Genomic DNA, 23357 nt, shown 5'->3' on the forward strand with positions numbered 1-23357 from the left:
TTTCTCATTTTTTCCTTTCTCTTCTCTCTCTTCACTCTCTTATTTCTTATTTCTAGAGAGAGAGGCTCTGCCTTCTCTCTAGAATTTCGTCATCTTCTCCGACGAGGAGAGGCCACCGGAGGTGGTTCCGGCGCGGTGGCCGGTGAGCCACAGCGGCTGCGCCGCCGCGCCGAAGATGAAAGTATGTCCTTTTTTTTTTTCGCCCTCTCTCCTTCTTTTCCCTCCTTCTTTCCGATTTTTAACTCAAAAATGCTCAAAACCCAACGGTTTGACCTAGATCTAAAAGGAAAGAAATATTACTTTTTGGGTCTGAATGTTTTAGTTTAAGATGTTGTGTTTCTGTAACACGGTTTTGAAATTCTGATGTGTGGTTTGGTTACCGGATCTGTGAGTTTGATTTGTTGATCTTGTGTTAGAGAGGTTCTGGTTTGAAATTTGTGTTTGGTGATTTGCGCTGTTATTTGTGTGATGTTGATTATGTAAAAAAAAATGTTTGTGTTTTGGTTCTGGTTGTGATTGCAGGTCAGGAAAAAAAAAGAAGTGGAGTGAAAATTGTTGTATGTGTTCTAACCGTGGAATATTTTTTTCACGTTGGGCCCCCTTCTTTTCTTGGCTGCTTGCGTGTTGACTTTACAGAGCTTGAAATGAGCAAAAATTTGTTGCTTGGAGAGGAGATATTACAGCCTGTTTTGAGCTGTGTGTTTGGATATTATCGGACAAAATTTTGACTTATTTTTGGACATTAAAAATAAAATAAAAGGACTAAGAATAAATAATAAAAAAAGATAAAATAAAGGTTTAAAAAAAAAAATGAATTTAAAGTTAATAAAAGATGGAAATTAAATGAAAATTGAGAGAAGAGGGCCCGACTCGGAACCAACTATGAGGTATTTTAAAATACCTCCCTGTCGGAATTTCGTCTGAAATAACAAAAATTCTGGTTTTAAAAATACGAATAAAAATTTAGTAAAAATAAAAAAGTGGTCAAAATTTGGGGTATGACACACCTCAACTACGAACCAGAGAAATATGAAAGGTAGGTGTTATATTGGCTTTCATATTTTTTACTTTCATATGTGATGAAATGTCTCCTTGTATAAGATTTTGCTGTATGTTTTTTTCCATAATCAAAATATCATTATAAGATTTTTTCTAGTTACTATAATAATTAATTAACATGATTCTTTTGATATGCTTTCTATCCACTAATTGAGTTTCACAGGATAAAAAGTCTTCACTACTATAATACATTTTTTCTAGAATATTAATGCAGGATCGAGTATTGGTATGGGTTCAAACACACTCACAATCATTTCTCAACACTATTGTTGTTAAAAGTTAGAATTTAATTTTTTTTTAATACCATTTGTTGGCATCATGTTTCACCATTTAAAAAGCTATTTTTTATAGATAAAAAATCAAAAACTTAAATTCTTCTTTTTTTATTCAAATACTATAGTGAAGTGACTAAACCCACACACCTAAAGTTAAAGAAGAGATGAATTCATGGTTCAAACACGGTCCATGTGCATGTTATTGTCCTTGCATCTATCAGTTGAGTTGTAATTATAGGAAAAACTCAAATTGTTAAAATCATTGATTAATCAATTTCACATTTTTACTTATGAGAGTTATATTCGAAAGAGTCAGGATCCGTTGATACCAAATCTCAACCGTTGATTTATTTAATTCAAATGTCTTGAATTGTTTGTACAATTTAACTTGGGTGAACCATTCCTCCTCCTCACCACTTGATACTCGTTTGTTTTGCCGCTGCTCATGTTAACACGATAAACTCTCCTCACCGATCTGATCTCAATTTCACCTGCACCTTCAAAGTCATACCCAATTGTGATTTTTCCATACTGAAAATTGGCCACCAATTCAATTAATTTTTAAGGATTTACGATTCATACCCAATTGTGATTCTTCTGTACTCTAAAAATTGGCCACCAAAATTAATTTGAAAATCAATTGATTTTATACATCCATACCATATGTCATGAATCTTGATATCTTGCTGTTTTTAATGATTTCAATTGCCATCAATTTCATAGTTTGACATAATACTTGTAAGGGTTGCAATCGATGACTTAATCAAGGGATACAAAAATGTCGACAACAACGTTGTTGAGAATAAAATAAATTCCAGAAACAAAGAACATATGTATGGTAGGTAACACAACAATGTTTTCAAATTAGGCTGATCGACTTCTTAAAGAAAAAATTTGACTAATTGATTGAAAACAAAAAAAGTGTGAATGGAACAACAAAAAGGTACAGAGGTATGCTTGGAAATCACAAATAGAGAGAGAGAGAGAGAGAGAGAGAGAGAGAACCATGAAACAATTTAGGAAATGAAAATCTCAAAAAGACATACTATACTACATGATACGTTTAAGTGGTTAACATGATATTTTAAATGAATAAATATAAGCCTTTGGATCAAAAGAAATCGATTAAGATTTGGTGTCAACGAATCCGTTGACACATGGTGGCAATGGATCATTTTAAATAATTTCAGTTATACATGAAAAATTCAAAAATACTATAAAACTTGCTTGATTAAAAAAAAAATCACTTTTTAGGGATGTTTTAAATAACATTTACTACTAATTAAAAAAAATTACAACAATTAATCATCTTGCCTAAAAAAGTTTAATAGTCTAATAATTAATTCTATTTTTTAGGGAAATTAATTCTATTCTTTTTTGCTCTTCAATGTAATTAATGTGACATTTCAAAAACCATAAGAGAACTAAATACTCTCATGGGTGTTTCTTTTATAAGAGTGCTTGAAATACTTTTTTTTTCCAATACTCACTCTAAAGTTCATTATTTTATTTGATGGAATAATCGTTGTTTTCACACTTTAGAAATAAGATTGATCCATATTTTTATTTCATTCCATACATAAGAAGGTGTTCCACTCGATAAAAAAAATGTTCCAAACAATCTTTATTTTTTATCAAATACATTTTCGTTTGTTTTTATTAATTTGTAAAAGTTTTTTTTAAGTAAATAGGGTGTAGATGGATCTCCAACGTCTTAAGTAGATTAAAAAAAAATGATTACATAGAATTGAGGGCATGAAACCTGACCCAATGATGAAAAACAAATGCAGAGCAACCCTAAAAAGTATAGAGCACACATTTTAGTGCAAAACAAACAATCACACTGCTTGCACGAAGTAGTCCCGTTTCCAGAACCAAAACTAAATTGAAAAATAAAAAATACCATGTATGAATTGGATAGCATTAAGCACATATCTTTGGTAATGGTGTATGAACCTGACCGTCAACACCGATACAAAGAAGTTCATCCACCCACTCCTTCTACCACCATAGTATGGAGCATATATTGGATTAGGATTCTATGAAATTTTAAAATATTTTTTAATGATGAAAAAGTCTTGTGATATTCAGCGAAGACTCTTTGTAACTTAAAAAAAGTCTTGTGGTATTCAATCAAGACTCTTTGTTATTTTAAAAAGTCTTGAGGTATTCAATCAAGACTTTTCATCATTTAAAAAGTCTTGTGGTATTCAAAATCATTCAAATTTCGAAGAATTATTTACTAAATTGGAATTTGTGGGATTTTCTAGTAAAATTTGAGCATGAAACAGTCTTTCATGAAAACAGTCTTTTAGGATTGTTTTTCTAAAAGTTTTACTCTCTCTCTCCCTCTCCTCTCTCCCTCTCTATATCTCTAGTAAAATAAAATTAAAAAAAATAAGAGTATATATTGAGAATATTATGATAGAGGGTGTGTTGTAATTATTTCATTTCAATAAATCCTTAAAATTCATAAAATCTTTTGAAATTTTATAAATTCACAAAATCATTTCAAATCCTTTAAAATCTTATGATGTAAATCCATTGAAATCCAAATTGTAAATCTTGATAGTCTTTTAAAATCATAAAAGTCATTAAAATCCTACAAAGTCTTTTAAAATCCTTGAGACTTTTTTAAGCAAAAATTGTCCTTTAAAATCATAATCAAATACACCCCTCTAAGTCTCAAAAGCAGTCATTTCTTGCCAAACAATCTAAGGTCAAATAAAAGTTGTCCAAGAGTTATGTCAAAACAGAATCATCAACCAAACGCCATAGAAAGAAACTATCCACGACGTACCGAAAGCAAGATCTCGTATACCCAACGAAGTTTCAACCAACCAAAGCCGGAAAACCAGATCTTGGCAAAGCTCACTCCGACTCCACCTTTTGGAGCCCATTGCCAAGGATATCCACCAACAATCACGACAACGAATACCAACCACCGTCTCATAAGATCCAACCAAAAGAGAACCCAACCACCACCGCGCTGTGACAGATCTCCCAGGTTCACACCCAAATAGCAATGACACGAACCAAAAAAGGTTGTTGAGGACCTCCATATTTGTATTGACAATATATCCAGTTTAAGAAAAACCATAAGAACAAATCTAGGTCAGATCAAACCTAAGAAAAACCCAACCCCGGGTTCTTTGAGACAACCCGAAACAACTCCGATCACCGCCAGACCAAAATAAAACCCAGCAGAATGGACCAAGATGGATCAAAAAAGAGGCATCAATGCATTTTACAAGTGATTGTATTAGTTTATTGATGGTGCCGACTGCCAACACCCCTATTCATAAAGATTAAGAGCTTACTAGTTGTACAATCACTTTTTGACAACTTTTAAAACAACCCTCTCTATCATACTCACATGCGTTTTTATTCTCTCTCTATTGTTTTTATCCAATAAGAAAAGAGGAAAAATGATTATCACAAAAGTTGTTCAAGATTTATTGTACAAATATCATTCATCTTATTTCTTCATATCTAAGGGTTCTTATAGTTAGGATCTCTCAAGAATCAACGGTTTATAGTATACTAGATCCATCCAAGTGAGTCCACAATCTACAAAACTATACAACCACCCACACCATATTTTTCCTCAAGCCGCCCTTATCAACACTCCAAGTCATCATTGACCCATTACCCAAAATATCCACCCCACTTGTAACATTCTCAACCGTCCGATCAACCACTCTCTCTCCACCATCGACCACTCTCCTCACTTTCCACCCACGTGGTGGGTCCACACCTCAAATAAAGCAAATCCGAACCTCAGGTTTGGATCACCCGAAGCTAGATTCTGTCTTTTTCTCTTCTTTATCCACTTTCCATTCAACATGTTATATACCATTTTGCTTTGTTTCAACTCATTCATTCACTCTTTGATTGTGATATTTGTTAACAATCATAACATCACTCTGCTAAATACACTCTTGTAGTAATAGGTAACAATGAAACATCATCATATTATGTTTTTTTTCCTTCTTTATTAGATTAGATGAGTGATGTTTTTGTTCTATATCTTTGTCCCATTTTTGATCTTTTGAAAGAAAAAAAATGATTTTTTGTTCAATTTTTATAGCCCATTTGATTGATGCTATTTCTTGTTCAATATCTTTGATCCATTGTAGAAAAAAAATTGTTTTTTACTGTGATCCATGGATATATTTTTTTTATGATGCTAATATAGTGATATTTTTTTTTTTAAACAAGTTTTTATGTGGATGGTACTAAAAAGATTCAATTTTTATAATTTTTTTTTTCCAAATTTGTTAGTTCAACACTTTAGCTTTATGATTTCTTCATGCGTGTGAATTTTTTTCTTGGGTCATGTTTTTTCAGTGATTATTTGTTATGCTGTGATTTTTCGTTGATTTTTTTTTTCTCACTAGGAATTAATGTGATGGGGTTGATGATTTTCTTTGTGGTGTGTGTATTTTAAAATATAAGGGTAGTACTGTTGTTACTATGTAGTAAATCTTGGATGGATCATAGTCTTATTAGCTTGATGATGGATGATAACTGTGTTGATATATGAATCTAAGAAAAGATGTAGTGTTTTTGGAGGGGTTGTGTTTGAGATCAAAACTTTTGATCCAATCAAGTGTTATCTTCTCTAGATCTGAAGAAAGTTTAATTTTTTTTTTTTTATTAATTTGAAGCAAGTATTTCTAAATAATTAGCATGCTTATTTATTTTTTTTTATTTTTTTCTATATGTGATTTTATTTAGTATTTGACATGATTCCAAAATTTTGATTGTGAGATAGTATAGTATATTCTATAAGTATCCATTTATTTGTCTTTTTACTCTTTACTAAAAATTTAAGGTATTTTTCAATATGCATATAAAAACAAGAGTTTTATGGATTGTACAACACTCATCAAATCAGATTTTAACTTGCTGTCCCTTTGTTGTTTTATTTCCTTAATATCTTAATAAACGTCTACTTGGCAAAGTTTGATTGAATGATTGTTTACACAGTCAGTGCATAGTTTTTGATCTCTAAAAAGAAATTTACTTTTTTGTTAGAAAAGATAACCTATTACCAATGATGCAATTTCATTGGTAATAGACTATCTTTATATGATTTTTTATTTTTTTTGACAAAATTATCTTTATATGATATATGCCTTTGAATGGTATTGTTAAATAGCATCTATGGTTGCGCTTGCCGAATTTAAACAAATTGCTTTTGTTTGCGATATCCTATTTAGCGTAAAATGTTGGCCAATAGTGTCACTGTAAATCTGTTGAGTGATACCAGATGAGTATCACTGATATCCTATTTCCTCAAATCATTTGCTATTATTGGCAATCTTGTGATCTTAACACATGATTTGAATCACTAAATGAGTTATTTGAATCATAGCAGTTTAGTATTAAGCACTGTAGCATAGCGTAATTTGAACAAACTGCTATTTTTTCAAGTTCTCATGTAATTATAAACTGATATACTTTATGAACACTTTGTAGGATTGTGTTTAAGTTATTGCATTTTGCTGACAAGTTCTGATGGCATTGGTAACTGGAAGAAGTTCAGCTCTGAATCCAAATGCACCTCTCTTCATACCTGCTGCATTTCGGCAAGTGGAGGATTTTTCACCTCAATGGTGGGAGCTTGTGAAATCTTCGACATGGTTTCATAACTATTGGTTGAGCCAGCATAAGGAGGAAGATTTTGTCGAAAGTGGCGGAAATGATGCTACAAATGATGATGATATAGAACATATGCTGTCAGAAACTTTTGATCTTGGCATTGAAGAAGATTTCAACTTTCTAGATAATGAGTTTGAGAAATTGGTGATGTCCGACGAAGCTCAAGAGTGTCCAGTTATGGATGAACCTGTTGAGGAAAAAAAGCCTGTTCATGGTAAGCATTGAATCTAATTTATTGGAAAATTTTGATTCTGTAACTGTTTATATTTGATCATAACAATACTTTACGATAATATATTTGACAATTTAAGTTTGTTTCATGCACAATATGCACAAATATTTGAAATTAGGAAACAAAATGAAAACAATGTGATAGTTTATTTCCATGTGTAGAAATAGAAAATGGAAATACTTTTTTAAACTAAATAGGTCCTTATGCATGTGGTATTACAACATTATATGTTTTGGATTTAATTGATATGCGTCGACAGTGTAATTTGTTTTACACTGTCAATCAGTTGTAATCATTGGGTCATTAAAAATATTTTACTTTAAGCATATCTAGTTTAAAAATCATACAAAGGGTTATTTGTGATTGATCAGTGTAAAATGTTTTACACCGACAGTGTATCAAATTGATCTCATACTTTTCTACTGTATTGTAAAAAATAAGCCTCAACCTAAAGTAGAGGCAATTCATTTAAGTGCTTAATTATTTATATTTGAGTTGTGATATTGATTGCATTCTAGTTTATGTAGCAAGCACCAAAAGTTAGAGTAAATGTAATGTATCATTCCTTCGGATGTGTAGCACAAGTAGTTGGTGCGCAGTGTGTGTGAGTGTTGTAATTCCTAGAATTTTGAGTTCGATTCCTACTAATCACAAAATATGCAATGTATCACAGTTGATTTATTTCTTTAATCAGGTGTTAACAAGGATGCTGCAGCTCTTATCAAGATCTTGTCACCAAAGGAAAGGGGTTCAAAGTCCCCTATCGGGTCTCCAAAGCAATTTGAGAAGCCAGCACAATATGTTAACCTCAAGTGTGCACCTCAGAGAATTCACCAACCTCGTTAGGAAAAACTTGAAGCTCACAGTGTAGTAGCTTGTTTGAACTGCAAGTTTCTGACTTGAGTATACAAATCAATGTTGAGATAACTTGTGTACATAGAAGAAGGTGTAGTGTCTTTGTATTTTTCTTGTTGGTTTTCATGTAGTGTATTTAATGGTAGGTGAGACTTTCAAGTTTGAACGGCTCAAATCTTGGAATGTTTATGGTTTGATGAATGGTTAATGTCAGTTACATGGCAAAGTAGAGTCTATGAATTTGATGTTTTAGGTGTGTCCTGTTCAGTTTGGTAATTGGATTGAACTTTTCAGTTTGGTAATTTTACATTTGGAAAGAAAATGGTTAAGCAGCTGCTTTTTTCTATGCAATTGCATCAGTTTATCAACTTTATTTAAACTTGGAACAATGTGATGATTCCCATTTTATATGTTTATCCATCCCTTATCACTATTATTAAATGGTGAACTGCTCTCTAAACCGAAAAAATAAACAAGTCTCTTATGAAGCAATCTCCCAAGTTTTATCTTATGATACAAGATATTTAAATTGTATGGCTCGTTAGATTTACATATATTATGTCAACTATTTACTTTGAACAAAATGCCGTATCATTTTAATGAAATTTGATTTTTGGCCAGATTTTCGTTAATAAAATTGTCTTCAACATCAAAAATGAAGATGTCGTATCTTTTTAATGGCGTGTGTTTGGTTCCATATCTTTTTACCGCAGCTGCGCGTTCACAAGGCCTTTTGACTTGATAATGAGAAGCTAACATTTGTTTCTTTGGAAAAACATGCGTTCACAAGGCCTTTTGATTTGATAGAGCGAGGCTAACATTTGTTGCTTCGAAAAACACGCGTGTCTACGAGGCTTCTCACTGTGGTTCCAAACATAGCTCAAGTCTTTCAATTTACAGTTTGAAATTTCCCAATTAACTAGGTGTACTGTAGGATTTGGAAGAAGAAACTAATTTGTTTTTGGTTTTACATTATTAAAAATCAAGGAATTGGTGATTTTCTAATCCTCTTGTTCAGCAACCTTCGCTTGAACGTTCCAGCATTGTCTCATTATCCCCAAACAACTGTTGACTACAAAGAATTCGCAGTTTAGGTTGAATCGGTTGTGATACAAGCAAATTATTTGATTCAAAGATTAACAACACCCAAATCATTGTTGGAGGTACTCTAATCCAACATTCCTTTCATTTAGATGCAGGAGAAGGCAGTTATAACAGATCATTCAAATTTGTTCAGAAGACTAAAACATGCGAACACCTTGCTCAGATTTAGATAGTTGATGTGAACATCTTGTGTAATTCAAATTCAACAAACATTTAAAAGAATGCAAAGTAAACTCCTAGCATTTCTCTGTCCAAACAAAATTCCCGGAAAAGGAAAGGGTCCAGGTACAACTACTATTATTTTTCCTATCCCAGGTCTCTGCTCTATTTTTCTTCGTCTTTTGAGTCAATGAGTTCTGTTCTAATGGAATCAAGCAAAGCTACATGAACCCAATTTAACCAAGGAAATTCATGATCACCAAATGGAGCACCACATTGCAGAGAACAAAATCTGCAAAAGCACGCTCAGGAGCAATGTCCTGCATTAAAATGAAATACCAATTATCTGTAAGAATATATCAAATGAAGAAAACAATGCAACACATTACTTCTTCATTTCCTTTCTACTTTGTTCAGTCAAGTTAAAGATATATGAAATATTCATAGAGGTTGAGTTTGAAACTACATAACATAGTCAGGATAATTAATAAATGACAGAAAACCTATAAATGTTACAGGTTGAGAGTTGCATGAATAATTATAGGTTTTGAATTTGACTCATATAAACCAAGTCAAATATCATGATACACAAGAAAGGAATTTTACCTTGAATTCCTTGTTCTCTTTATTCACTTGGATCCGGAGACAAACTGGTCAAAAATAGAGGATGGTAACATTGATAAGAAAGACAAGAACAGAACTTATGCATATGAACCTAGGTGGATTAGGACTATTGTATTATATCTACACACATGTATCTGAGTGTACTTCCTTAAAAAAAAAAGTATCTGAGTGTACTGAAATGCATGCGTGTGCATAAATTGCAAAGTTAGCTGCACCGAAAATTTGAAATCAACTTCGTTACTTACCAGCCAAAACTGCAGTTCCAACGCAAGAAAGTACTCCCGACAGGAAGGAGTTGAATGGAAATGTTCCCACCAAAGCCATGTAAACTACCTGGTCATTAAGAAAATGGAAAAGAAATATAACTTTCAACAAGAGCAACTTATTGTCAAAAAACAAAGAAAAAGAGCAAGTAACTTCAACGTAAACCTATCGGCCAACCTTCACAAATATTAATTTCAGTTACACAATGTATTTTCAAAACATTAGATTTGGGAGTTCATTAAACTAGAACCTGGAAGGGTATTGTCAGGCAAAGTATGATTTAAAATCTCGAAGCAATTTTTCAATAATGTCTGGATTCTGAAAGGATATTATCCGAAAGTGAGATTACAAATGTTGCGCTGTTCGAGGTAGTTAGAAAAATGGAAGAGTTCTCTGATATTTACATTCCAGTAAGCTAGCTTCTTTTGGGTTTTTTGTGTTACACATGTTGATGACGGTGTGCATGTTTCTAGTGCACTCTGCGGATTTTTGAAGTGATTTATGGACTGCGGCACTTCAGCATAATGTCATGATATATGGAATGAGCTTTCTGTTTGATGTATTGATTTCAGTGTCTTAAATTGGGGGCAGAACACTGTTTTCTTCCACCCATTCGTGGATTGAGCATTTTCTAAGCATTGAAGCTAGATATAAAAAAGAAATAAAAGAAAAAACCCAAGTCGGTCCCTGAAATTGTAGGGCTGTATAAACCCAGTCCTCCACTTAATCAATATTCTAAAATGACCCCTAGAGTTATGAACTTCTAATTAAGTTCATACCTAACTCTAAATATGTTATCAAATGCATCTCTGACATAATTTATTTTCAAATTCATCTCCTATATTACCAACTTAATGTCATCCAGCAAATACTAACACAAGGACAAATTTGATTAACATTTTGTAATTTCAGAGATCATTTTGCAATATCGGTACAATTTCAAGGATTGAATTGGATATTTAAAATCGAAAGACACTATCATATTGGGAGGCATCACAATCATCAAAGACTGATTCACTAATATTTCAGGTTAACATTATTAAACAAAAGTTATAATCAAAGAACAAATCTGTTAGAAATTGAAGCAAGGTTGGGAAGTACCTGGATGAGGGCAGTGAAGACAGCGAACACAACATAATGATCAATGATCTAAAGGAAAAGCGAAAGTAGGGTTAGAAAAAAGTACACAATTTTGGAGAAATAGACATGGGAAGAGAGGAGCAACCTTGAGATTTGTAGGGGTTGCGGAATAAGCAGACCAAAGAGTGCGGATAAGATCTTGTGCATCCTTAGCAGTAGACTTAACCATTGTCTTCAACTCTTCCTTCTACCTACGCAGTGAAAAAAGAGAAAGAGGTTCACACAAATATGGCTATAGATGCTGAAACAGAAGATAATTAAGTCCACTTCAAGTCACAATATTCAGTGCAATAAGCGACATTACTAATTCTTGCATCATATCTTAACATTAAAACATGACAAAAAATCACAATATAAAGAGATATAAATACATGATAGATAATGCAGTATCAATATAAGAACTCTAGTAAGAGAGACATATGCATTAATATTATCTAAAGTAAAAAGTTTGCAAACCTTAGCAAAAGATATTTACAGTCGAACAAAACTAACCCACGACTTCTCTTTACACAAGTAAATAGACTAAAATTAAAAAAAAAAAATCAAACAATACACTTATCTATCTTTCGGAGCAAAGAATTTCAGTTTACAAGGACATGCAAGATTTAAAAAAAAAAGTCCACTATCACCATCTGGGTTGCGACATCATGATTTTCATGCCTCTACGACCACAATGTGCACACTATCTGCACCACATTAACTGTACTTGGCCCAGATTTTCCACAATATCAATTACAAAAAAGTCCAAGTTTCACATTAAAAAGACATAAGGTCTGAAAAGTGTTTATATCGAGAGTGACACTTCTAACCTTACAAAGTTACAATCAAGTTTTGTAAGAATGGGTTAAGATATAAAAACCATAATAATATCAAGGATTGCAACGCGACCATGACATCAATTTAAAACCTTGATGACATGGTTTGATCATTTGCAAAAAACAAAATGCAGCTAGAAAGGGTACATACATAAAAGAGTTATTTAAAATAATTATCAAATTTTCAATTTCAGAGATCTTGATTTGCAAAAACAATTTGCATCTCAATTCAATAAAGATACATAAACCATTTATTTGTAAAATGAAGCACGGACACTAACACAGACACCAATAAAATTTTGAGAAAATAACACAATTCAATATAATCACAAGAGTCGGTGTCGGACACAACAAGTGTAGACACGGGGATACGACTTCAATCAGAAATGTGATGCAACAACTAAAAAATTGGAAATCTGTAAGAATATATAACATAAAAAAGAATAAAATTGGAAAATAGGAAAATTAAAATTAAAATCCATAATGCAAATGAATGAATGGTAAATTGAAGCAATTGAATTGGATCTGAGCGAAGGCGAGGTTACCTTTGGATTCCGATATTCAGACAACTACTACAGACGTGGATCAGCCGCTGGAATTCTTGCGGTACTTCCTGTAAAGACTAATTAATTGAAGTTTGTCTCAGCAGCCCCAGGATCGTCTTTTCACAACTAGTAATTTTTTATAATTTTAAATATTTTCGCAGTTGGTAATTTTAAAATTTTCCATACATCTTAAATAGGTGTCTTGCGTTTATTAAAAAAAAAATGATTAACTTTAATGATGAAATGTAATTTATTTACTTTTTTTGATGGAGTAATTTATTTACTCTATTGTCCTTATTTATTATATAATTAGTCCTTTTTTTTTTTGAGTAAATAATTAGTTTTTTTTTAACAAACAAAAATGGAATATATTAACACTGCTAAAGCAGCCCACTCAACACAAGATGTACCGAAAAGACTACTTAAAACGATACAAGTAGTTTAAAAATACAACAAGTTGTTATCCAATGCCTAAACACGACAATGGATTCGATACCCACATCTGATCACCAAACATAAATACAACATTATTGACTTTCAGCCACCACAAAGAATGATACTTTACTTTGTCTAATAATTGAACTAAGGAACTTTCTTTTTGCTTAAAAAGCCTGTTATTTCTTTCATTCCATATAACCCGCATCGTGAGTAACCAAATAAGTTGAAGAAAAGATCTCCTTGATTTCAAACCACCTCTGTAAAATGCAAAATGAGCACCATGAATTGATATATCACAATGATCGACACCATCAAAGCCTATCCAAGACCTCACCAAAAACCATAAAGAACCAAAGAAACTGCAAGACAAAAATAAATGTCGTGCATCTTCCACGAAACCACATCCTGTCACACAAAAGCATGCCTCTGAATTCAAGATACCATGATATGCTAAATTAGACATTGTATGAAGTCTATCTCGAATCAACCTCCAAGCAAAAATAGACACCTTGAGGGGAACATGTTTGTGCCAAACCAATTCTTCGCAAAGACCATCCTACTGCACTTCCTGATTGATAAGCATAGCATATGCCCCGCTAACTGTGCAACCTTGACTAGGGTTCGGTTGCCACTGCCACACATCATAGGAAAGAGGCTGCAAAGAAACGTTAGCAAGTAATAACCTACACTCTGCTAGGAGCTCCTCCTCCCACACCCACAATCTCCTACGCCACCACCATCCCCCTCCCTCCTCTCCCCATCCTAAAGAAAACATCTCTTTAACAGTAATGGATTTATTTAAAGCTAAATCAAATAACCTTCTAAAAAGAATTCGGAATGAGACACCACCACACCACCTCTCATGCCAAAACAAGATATCCTCCCCATCACCCACACACCTAACCACACATCCCTCAAACCAGCTAACACCACCCCCACCCTCCCCTTCTCTAATCCTACTAACCTCCTTCCACCAATAATTAGTTGAGTAGTTAGATACTTGAAATTGACAAAAGTAACAATAGTTTGCCTTAAAAAAATTGAGGATACTTTTTTTTTTAATAACAATAATTTGCCTAAAAAAAGTTTATATAAAATAAATAATGATGTAAACATATTGTTATATTTTTTGTCAAAAAAAACATATTGTAATATTTATTAAAAAATTACATAATTTCTCAAAAAAATAATGTTAATAGATTTTTAAAATAATTAATAGTATATTTTAATATATTTTTTAAGAATTGTTTTTACAAATATATCTTATGAAGATCTTTATCGTTCATTGTCATTATATCTGATTCAAAGATTAACATTTTGAGATTTAAGGATTCGATAATCAATTCAGAGATATTGATTGTTGGTATAGAGGCTAAAATGACCATTTTCTATTTTCACTTTAATCTCTATGACACCTCATATGCCATTTTATTGTAAAACATGGGACACATCATCAGTTAATAAAATTATTTAATATTATAAATTAAAGTGATAACGAAAATGCAGAGTCAATGAAGTGCAGAGTCTTTGACTTCTTTGTACAGTAATTTTTAGTCCAAAAATAGTTGTTCAAAAAAGGAAAATGAAAGAAGTAAAACACATATGACTCAAATCACTCCATGATTCATTTTCACTCTCTTCACTATCACACAACACAGCACTCATTGCTGTTGCGTGTGTAACTTCCTTCAACCACCGCCATGCCAATCACCAGCCACCACAACCACCTCCACACCCCTCTCCGTCAACCCGCCTCCACTACCTCCTCCTCCTTCACCTCCAAGATCCTCCTCCTCCTCACTCTCCTCCCTGTCTCCCTCGCTACCATTGCTTTCATCCTTCAATGGCGTGGTGGTATCACCGATCCAGCGACCCTTTTGTCACCTCATGGCGCTCATAACTTCCCTGGCATGGATTCTTCTCCTCTTTCACCTCTTACTCATACTACTCATTCTTCTGATTGTCTTAACCTTGGTCGTTCTTCTTCTCCTTCTTTTCCTTATTACCATAATTGGAAACTTGATTTTGGTGACTCACTTACTCCAAAGGTTTGTTTTTTTGCTTTTTTGAATTGATTTAAATTGTGGGGTGTGCTTGTTTTTTTGTTGTTTTGTTTGATTGTAACTTTCAAGCAAAAGGGATGGCTTTATGATGATGATTTGTATCCTTTTTTGTGTTTTGTATGTTTTTTGCTGTGATTTGTGTTTTGTATCATTTTGGGTTTGATGATCTGTTTGAGTTTGGTTTTTAGTCAATTTTGCTAGTGCTGGTGTGTATCAGAAGTCATATGATCTGTGTTTATAAATTTGGCTGATGTAGAAATTTATTGTTGATTAGTTTGAGTTGGGCCTAGGTGGTTTGAGCGTGTAAAGAGAAGACTTGTAGATGTTGTAGTGAGTGGATAGGATGGAGAGTAGTCAAATCACTAGAAGCAGAGGAAGATCAAGGAAAACTATAAGAGAAACCATTTATTCTGAAGTAACACCAATTGAATGAATGTAATGACTTCATAGTACAGAGAAGACTTGTAGATTTTGTAGTAAGGAGAGTAGATCAAATCACTAGAGGCAGAGGAAGAAGACCTAGAGAAACTATAAGAGATTAAAAAAGATCTAGAGATTAATGAGTTGGATAGAATATGGTATATGATATAGATCATTATGGCGTCATTTGATCAATGTAGCCGACTCCTTTTAGTGGGATAAGGCTTAGTTGTTATTATTTGATTGCAACTTTTATTATAAGGGGTTGCTTCATATTGGGGATTTTCATTTTGGGTTTGATGATCTGTGTTGAGCTTGGGTTTTAGTCAATTTTGCTAGTTCTGGTGTATCATAACTCATAAGTTATGTGATCTGTGTTTTTAAATGGGGTTGATATAGAAATTTTATTGGTGTTTCTGAAAATATTGTTTTTTTGTGTTGCTTTGAAATTTATGTTGTGCCTATTTTTTATTGTTTTTTATGGGTGTAATTTTGAAGCAAAAGTGCTGGCTTCATTGTGGGGTTTGAATTTATTTTCACTTTTTCTTTCAATTGTGTTAGTTTTGATGTTTGTGAATGGGGTTATTGTAGAAATTTTGTTGGCGATTAGTTTATGAGGATAATGAAGGATGTTTCAAAAATATTGTTTGCATTGCTGTTCTTGTGTTTTAGAGTAATTCGATAAGAAAAATATCTTCTATTTTAAAAAAAATAATTCTTTCCTAAGTTTAGAGAAGTTTTATTTAAGGTTTAGCCTTGGATGGATTAAACTTTGAGTAGTTTATGTTATTACTGGAGTAAATTATTTTGACTAGTTCTGATGTTTGAAGCCATGTGATCTGTGTTTATGAATGGGGTTGATGTAGAAATTTTGTCGGTGATTAGTATACGAGGATAATGAAGTTTGTTTCTGTAAGTATTGTTTGTTTGTGTTGCTGTTATTGTTTTCGAGCAATTTTATTAGTGAAGTGTATTTCTTTACTATATCTTCTAATCTTATAGTAATTTTGGTTTAAGGTTTAGTCCTAGCTCAGTTGAGCTTTGAGTAAATTATATTACTAGTACTGGAGTTTAGTTCATGTGATCTATGTTTTATTGGTTTTCTATGATGTGTTTGCAAATTTAGGTAGTTTTGTTGAAGATTATCTCAGAGATTTTTACTGTTCTTAGGTTTAAGCTATTCTATACATGGAAAGCCTTTTCCGCCCTTCATTTTTTTTTTTTTTTGTAGATTTACTTCATCTTTATAAATTTTATTAAGTGTATGCGTCTCTTTCGGATATCAATTGAATCCATATTTTCCTCTTGATGTGCAGATTTGTGTCACAAGTAGTACCTCAGCAGGGCTCGAGCAGATTCTTCCCTGGATGTTTTATCACAAAGTCATTGGAGTGACAAACTTTTTTCTCTTTGTGGAGGGGAAGGCTGCTACTCCTGAAGTATCAAAGGTCTTGGAATCAATTCCTGTAAGTAGACACAAACTCAGCATGCGTTTGGTTCTACAGTAGCAAAAATTGATTTTGATTGAATTAATTTTAGTTAAAACAAGTTTAAGGTATACAAAGTAATAATTTATGTTTGGATACGTTAGGGTGAAAGTGAGTTGAACAATAAATTTCAGTGTTCTATCAGTATTAGGATTCAATTCTGTTAATTCATTTCACGTTCCTTCTTTCTCTTCCCTAATGCTATTATTCTAATTTGGTTTATGTTATTTAACTAGGGTGTAAAGGTTATATATAGAACAAGTCAGCTGGAAGAACAACAAGCTAAGAGGTTAATCATTTTTACCATTTTATTATTGAATCTCATCCTTTTTAATTGATTTTGCAATTTTCAATTGGTTATAGTGTTCTTCAGATTTTACCAATTTGAATTTAGATATGCTTTCATGATAATAGTTTGACAATTTTGTGTCCACGACAACTCTGTTAGTAAACATGGCATCCATAGGTGAAAAGAAAACAAAAAGTCTAAAACTGCATTATATTGATGAATGTAAAATGATAGAATTGACAAAAGTTATCCTTAAGTTCGGTACCTACATCCTACATGTTGAAAACTAACTGCTAACTAGGTACTACCTTATTACTAACTATTGATATCTCTTATACCCTGCTGCAAGCTGGAAGGTGTTCGCAGCACTTCCAGCTTGGGATGACGAGCAATAGAAAGCTGCATATCAAATAAAAAAAATTCAACGACAAATGCTGGGATATGTCAGTCGTAACGACAATCCAAGGGCAATTATCAATGCTCAGTCACAATAAAGAAGAAACACAAATCATCAAAGCCAACCAAGGACAAAATTTTATCCATTAAATAGAAGCCACAACTCAATGCTCAACACCATAAGGCTACTATGCTCATTGTCATAAAATTTTATTGCTTTTCCTTGTCAGTGTTATACTTTTTATATGACATGGTGATATTCTTGCATTCTCCTGTCTTCAGGATACATGTATTTATTTTTATTCTAATTCTAGTTCCTTAGTTTTTATGAGTGGGATTTTTCATACTGATCATATAAGTTGTTGGTTGCATCAGCCGTATTTGGAACGAGACATGGCTGGCAAGCTTCTTTTACAAGCCATGCAATTACGAACTTTTTGTAAAGCAATCCCTCAATATGGAGATGGCTATTGTTATGGCAAGGGTATGGCAAATTGTTTAATTGTGAAATTCTCATTTATTATATTATTGTTTTCTGCATAATTTGGTTGATCAACGCAATTTTCTGCATGTTGTATCATCAGGATTCTGGTATGGACTGGATTCTTCATCTTGATACAGATGAATTAATACACCCGGCTGGTGCTCGGGAGTACTCTTTAAGGCAGTTGCTTCTTGATGTTCCAGGAAATGTTGATATGGTCATATTTCCGAACTATGTGAGTACAATCTGCAAATTCTTCGTAATTGCATGATTTTCATTTATAAGTCATGGAACTGGAAGAGAAATGGCTATATTGTTAAGCTTCACTTCTGTAACTAATTCTATCACTCTTCTTTTTCTAGGAGAGCAGTGTTGAGCGAGATGATATCAAAGAACCATTTAGTGAGGTAAGTCTTGAAAGCTTTACAGAGTCTTTCCTTAAAGTGTGCAACTTATTTACAGAGAACATGAAAAGAACCGGCTTATCATATAATTATACGAGACTCGTTAGTTATACGTATGTAGATATTTTGAAGATGCTATTCCTTTTCTTCTACCAAGTGTGATGATAATATTAAATTTATCTTTAATTTGATTTAGCCTTTAATGAATTTTTCGTTAAAGCATAAGTTTATTGACGGTAAAGTTAAGTCTCTAATATATATATATGGTACTAGTTTTGTGCTTCAGTTGACATATATGTCATTGAGTTTAGAGTTTTAGATTCATCACGCAAACTGGTGCATCAGGTCACTTTAGAGTGAACAAGTCGATGAAGGTTGAGATGTTGTGATGGCAAGCATTTCTTGTTGGGTTGAGCATCATATATGAGTATTTTAGCTTACTTAGCTGAGTAGGATAGAGAACTGTACTGAATTAATTTAAAAATTGAAATTGTTAACAAAAGAAGACAGATGCAAGGACTTGAAGTTAATAATAAATGATGGTGCATTACTAGGCATCGAAACACAACAAATACTCCATGTCATGTAGGCTCTAATACCAAGAAATTAATTGCACTTAACCACCTTCCTTAATAAGTGAGAGTAGGTATTTTTGTTTGTAATTAAGTCCGGATGGAGTATCATTTAGCTAAAAGAAAAACTGTCGAATCCAATTTTATTTACAGTAAAGCAAGTATTGGATTTGTGGTCAGCACATGGGAACGTAAACGTGGCGTTGGAGCCTTGGAGGCTAGCACAACATTACTTAGCCAAAGTTATAACAGATATACCATAATAAACCTTCTCGTCTGTTCACCTAACCGCTGAAGTTTTTGGGATTGTTTGTACATGACATGATATTAGAGCCTTTATGAATAACTTATCCAGAGTTTGATTCTTTTTGCCCCATTCTTTTGATTAAAGAAAATTGAATTTTAGATTAAGGTTGCTGAGCCTGTGCATAGTCTATACTTTAAATCCAAAGGTCTACTGCTTGAAACCAAGTGATTAGGCTCAAGTGGATAATGAGCTTCACCAAAGGACGAATTGTTCCGGAGAACCGAGTTCGATTCCTGGGTGGAACAATTCTTGACTAGGCTATACTTACCTCATGGCTGAATGCTGGATTACCAGGGCACTCTTCCCCTTGGAATCAGTGGGTTAACACGAAAAAAAAGTCTACTACTTGATGGGATTGTTAAAGATATGATATAAAAACTATTCACATGTCTTCACCTATTGATATAATCTTTGGGATACTTTGTTGATGACAAACGTATACCAATTGTGTGCCATGAAAAGAGCATTAGGTTTTGTATGACTTTGTACGCTTATTTAATATGCTAGGATGAGTATATCAATGGTCTTTGTTTCTTGGTTGCCTCGGTTAAACAAGATTTGTATTTGTGGGGTTGAAAATCTCGTGGACATCTCAATGATTCTAAATGTCATTTGATTGAGGGATATACAGTTAGTAGTCTCAGCTAGGATAAAAAACTGTAGTAGTCAAAACTGATGCTATGATGAACACCTCGGCCACTCTTATACTTTGATTGTTTACCAGAATGAAATGCGATTAGATTTATCTTTTGACATGAAAGGAATTGTAAGTTAATAAATTTATAAACCTATGTTCATTCATTTACATTTGTTGATTTCTTAAAACTTTTTTCTTCCCCTTTGGCTCGTTGTTTGATTTGATTGGGCACTATATTGTAAAAAAAAAACTGTAATGGAATTGGATGCAATTATTTTCTTATTTGTGTATTGTGTTTTGGCTGAATTGGGAGGATTTTTCTGTGGTTCTGGTTTGAAGTTTGCATGTTTTGTTATTTACAGTTCTACATCCCTCTTTCTCTTTTGATCTGTCAAAGCAGGTGACGATGTTCAAGAAGAATTATGATCATCTTCCAAAGGATACATACTTTGGCATGTACAAAGATTCTGTGCGCGGCAATCCAAACTATTTCCTGACTTATGGAAACGGAAAATCAGTTGCACGGGTACAAGATCACCTTCGGCCTAATGGTGCACACAGATGGCATAATTATATGAAAACCCCGAAGTATAATAACATCATCAATATATAAAGCATTTTTATGTATGATATTTTAAATAGTATTGTGATGATTCTTCTGAATTATGCCAGTGAAATCAAATTGGAAGAGGCTGCTGTTTTACATTACACATACGCCAAATTCTCAGATTTAACTTCTAGACGTGATCGTTGTGGTTGCAAACCTACAAAAGAAGATGTCAAAAGATGCTTCATGTTGGAATTTGACAGATCAGTAAGTTTAAGTTTTTCTTTCTTTCTTTCTTTCTTATTTTGCTGCCTTCTCTCCAATTCAGTTTTTCATTTGGATTGCATATCAGAAAACCGGATCTATTCAGCTGGTGTATTATTATTTTACTATAAGGTTTAGGTATTTTTTAGTAAATTTTCTTAGAATTTCTTTTATTTTGAGTGAAGAGTACAATATTTGCGTGATGTTGGGAGCCTCATATACTTAAGCTATCCTTTCTCTATTTTTTTGGTGTGAGAATGAAGTGTTAACCTACAGAACACTTATTTAGACACCACACATGACAATGACACTGACACGTAGACACCGGTAATAATTTAAAAACAGAAGCAATTTGATGAAATCACATGTGTCGGTGTCGTGACACGTGTCATAGGACACAACTTCAATCTGAAGTTGCGGTGTTACATAGCTGTTAACTATATATTTCAAAATATTTGTTGTCGGTAATCACTCATTGGTGATAACTGATAAGTAGACCTTTTCGATTCTAGGCATTCATTATTTATTTCATTTATGCTAAGTAGACTTTATCAATTTCAGGCATTCATCATTGCTTCAACTGCAACTGAAGAAGAAATGTTGAAGTGGTATGCTAGCTTCAATTCCTATTCATTTATGACCTCTTCCTCTTTGATTTCTTGACCATTATGTTATTAATCTTCCTGAACATGTGGTCTTTGCTTCTTGTTGTAGGTATAATGAGCATGTTGTGTGGGGTGATAAAGAGGTGAAGATTAAACTGTTGAGAAAAGGGATATTGACTCGCATATACACTCCCATGGTAAGTGAATAAAGAAAACCAAGGTCGCTAATTTGTAAACTGAAAAATATTACGTATATGATGTATTACGATTCAAAACTCTATTCATGCTCATAATGGTATGGACACAAACAAGATACTAACACCCTTCATGGAGTAAAAGTTGTCCCAACTCCCAACAATTCAACTTGTTGGAGTCATAGCGCTATAACATAGTGGAATTTAAACAAAACACTATTGTTATGGGATATGCTATTTAGCACAGAATGTTGTCAAATAGTTGATATAACGGCACTATAACACCGTTGCATTGTAGAATCTGAACAAACTTCTATTCTTTGCAATCAGTGATTGAAAAAACTGTCAGAGATTGATCCAATTGGAACAGTTACTATCTAGAAAATTATCCATTTCTACATATTTTACTTTTTATTTTATTTTATTTTCCATAGCTTCAATCTTATTTCTTGATGAATTTGTCTTCAGGTCATAATACAAAGTTTGAGGGAATCTGGAGTATTCAGTTCTGTCATTGCATCAGCCCCATCACTTTCCAAAGAAAAGTTTTTGCATTCAATTGACAGTAGCAATTCAACAAGAGCTATCGCCTCTTTATCTCTCCCATCTAGAAAGGTTGGAAGAACCAAAGAATCTCAAGCTACTGCAAGGAAGGTTTTGGATCTTGAATCTTCTGTATTTCAAGAACTGGCTGTACCGCCGCAGTCTCCACCAGGAGTAGTAGAAGATAGTAACCTCATTTCACATTCATGATCAGTTTCAAAACCACCTTTTCTTTACTTTCCATAGGTTGATATGCCATATCTTGTTTTTGTCATTTTTTCTGTATAGAATGCTACTAATGTGAATTCTATTTTATGTAATTTTCACAATATGAAGATATTCAACAAACAAACATGATATGCTATATTAGTGAGTGTAAATTAATAGTTGCTTCATGTAATAAAATACATTTTTTTCTTAGGCATAAAAAGACTAATTGTTACTATAATATATTTTTTCTACAAGTACATGAGAAAAATTTGTGAAGTGAAAAAAATAATTGAGATTTGCCAATGTAGGTTGATACAATTTTTAAGGAATCAGCTTAGAACCTACAAAGACCTCAGTTTTAATTGGCTCTTGAGATTCTCGTTTGTAGGTAATTTGGCTCTTATATGAGATTGATGGGTAATATATAAATACATTTATAAGCAATCTTTGAAGTTTGATACTTGGATCTTAGTGAGTCTTTAGTTTCCAACTCTTCAAAACTTTTCTTCATTCAAAAAAGAGATTTGATCATGTAGTTGTTTTTATGGCATTTATCTCACTAAAAAAAAAAAAAAACTAAAACACCTAGTTTTGCTTGTAATGAGTGGGGATGGAGTCTTGGAGATGAAACACATAGGCTGCCAAAGTAACATGACCGAGTTTGTTAATCACCCTCCTTCCCTCCTTCAAGATCTAAATGTTAGATACTTTTTTTTTTAGGATAACTTAGATTTGATTTAATCCATCAAATCTTGTAT

General features: G+C 32.9%; 3 protein-coding genes across 3 annotated transcripts; 2 read left to right on the plus strand and 1 right to left on the minus strand.

Annotated features, from left to right (window-relative positions):
* Positions 1-5131: 5131 nt before the first annotated feature.
* Positions 5132-8467, plus strand: LOC11425396 (protein EARLY RESPONSIVE TO DEHYDRATION 15). The gene is made up of 3 exons (XM_003598848.4): positions 5132-5287; positions 6819-7215; positions 7928-8467. The coding sequence occupies exons 2-3, from the start codon at positions 6858-6860 to the stop codon at positions 8077-8079; spliced, it is 510 nt and encodes a 169-aa protein (XP_003598896.1). The 5' UTR covers positions 5132-5287; positions 6819-6857; the 3' UTR covers positions 8080-8467.
* Positions 8468-9239: 772 nt separating this feature from the next.
* LOC11421886 (dolichyl-diphosphooligosaccharide--protein glycosyltransferase subunit DAD1) lies at positions 9240-12890 on the minus strand. Its single transcript, XM_003598849.4, has 6 exons — positions 12740-12890; positions 11465-11570; positions 11341-11388; positions 10221-10308; positions 9958-10001; positions 9240-9671 (listed from the first exon to the last, which is right to left on the minus strand). Exons 2-6 carry the CDS (start codon positions 11546-11548, stop codon positions 9588-9590), a joined length of 348 nt encoding a protein of 115 aa, XP_003598897.1. The 5' UTR covers positions 11549-11570; positions 12740-12890; the 3' UTR covers positions 9240-9587.
* A 1890-nt stretch (positions 12891-14780) lies between these two features.
* Positions 14781-22816, plus strand: LOC11440708 (glycosyltransferase-like KOBITO 1). Its single transcript, XM_003598852.4, has 11 exons — positions 14781-15225; positions 16977-17126; positions 17384-17436; positions 18208-18316; positions 18417-18551; positions 18679-18723; positions 20637-20824; positions 20909-21050; positions 21609-21655; positions 21762-21849; positions 22315-22816. Exons 1-11 carry the CDS (start codon positions 14878-14880, stop codon positions 22597-22599), a joined length of 1590 nt encoding a protein of 529 aa, XP_003598900.2. The 5' UTR covers positions 14781-14877; the 3' UTR covers positions 22600-22816.
* The last annotated feature ends 541 nt before the right edge of the window (positions 22817-23357 follow it).

This window comes from Medicago truncatula, chromosome 3, assembly GCF_003473485.1.
Source record: "Medicago truncatula cultivar Jemalong A17 chromosome 3, MtrunA17r5.0-ANR, whole genome shotgun sequence".
NCBI classification, from domain to species: Eukaryota; Viridiplantae; Streptophyta; class Magnoliopsida; order Fabales; family Fabaceae; genus Medicago; species Medicago truncatula.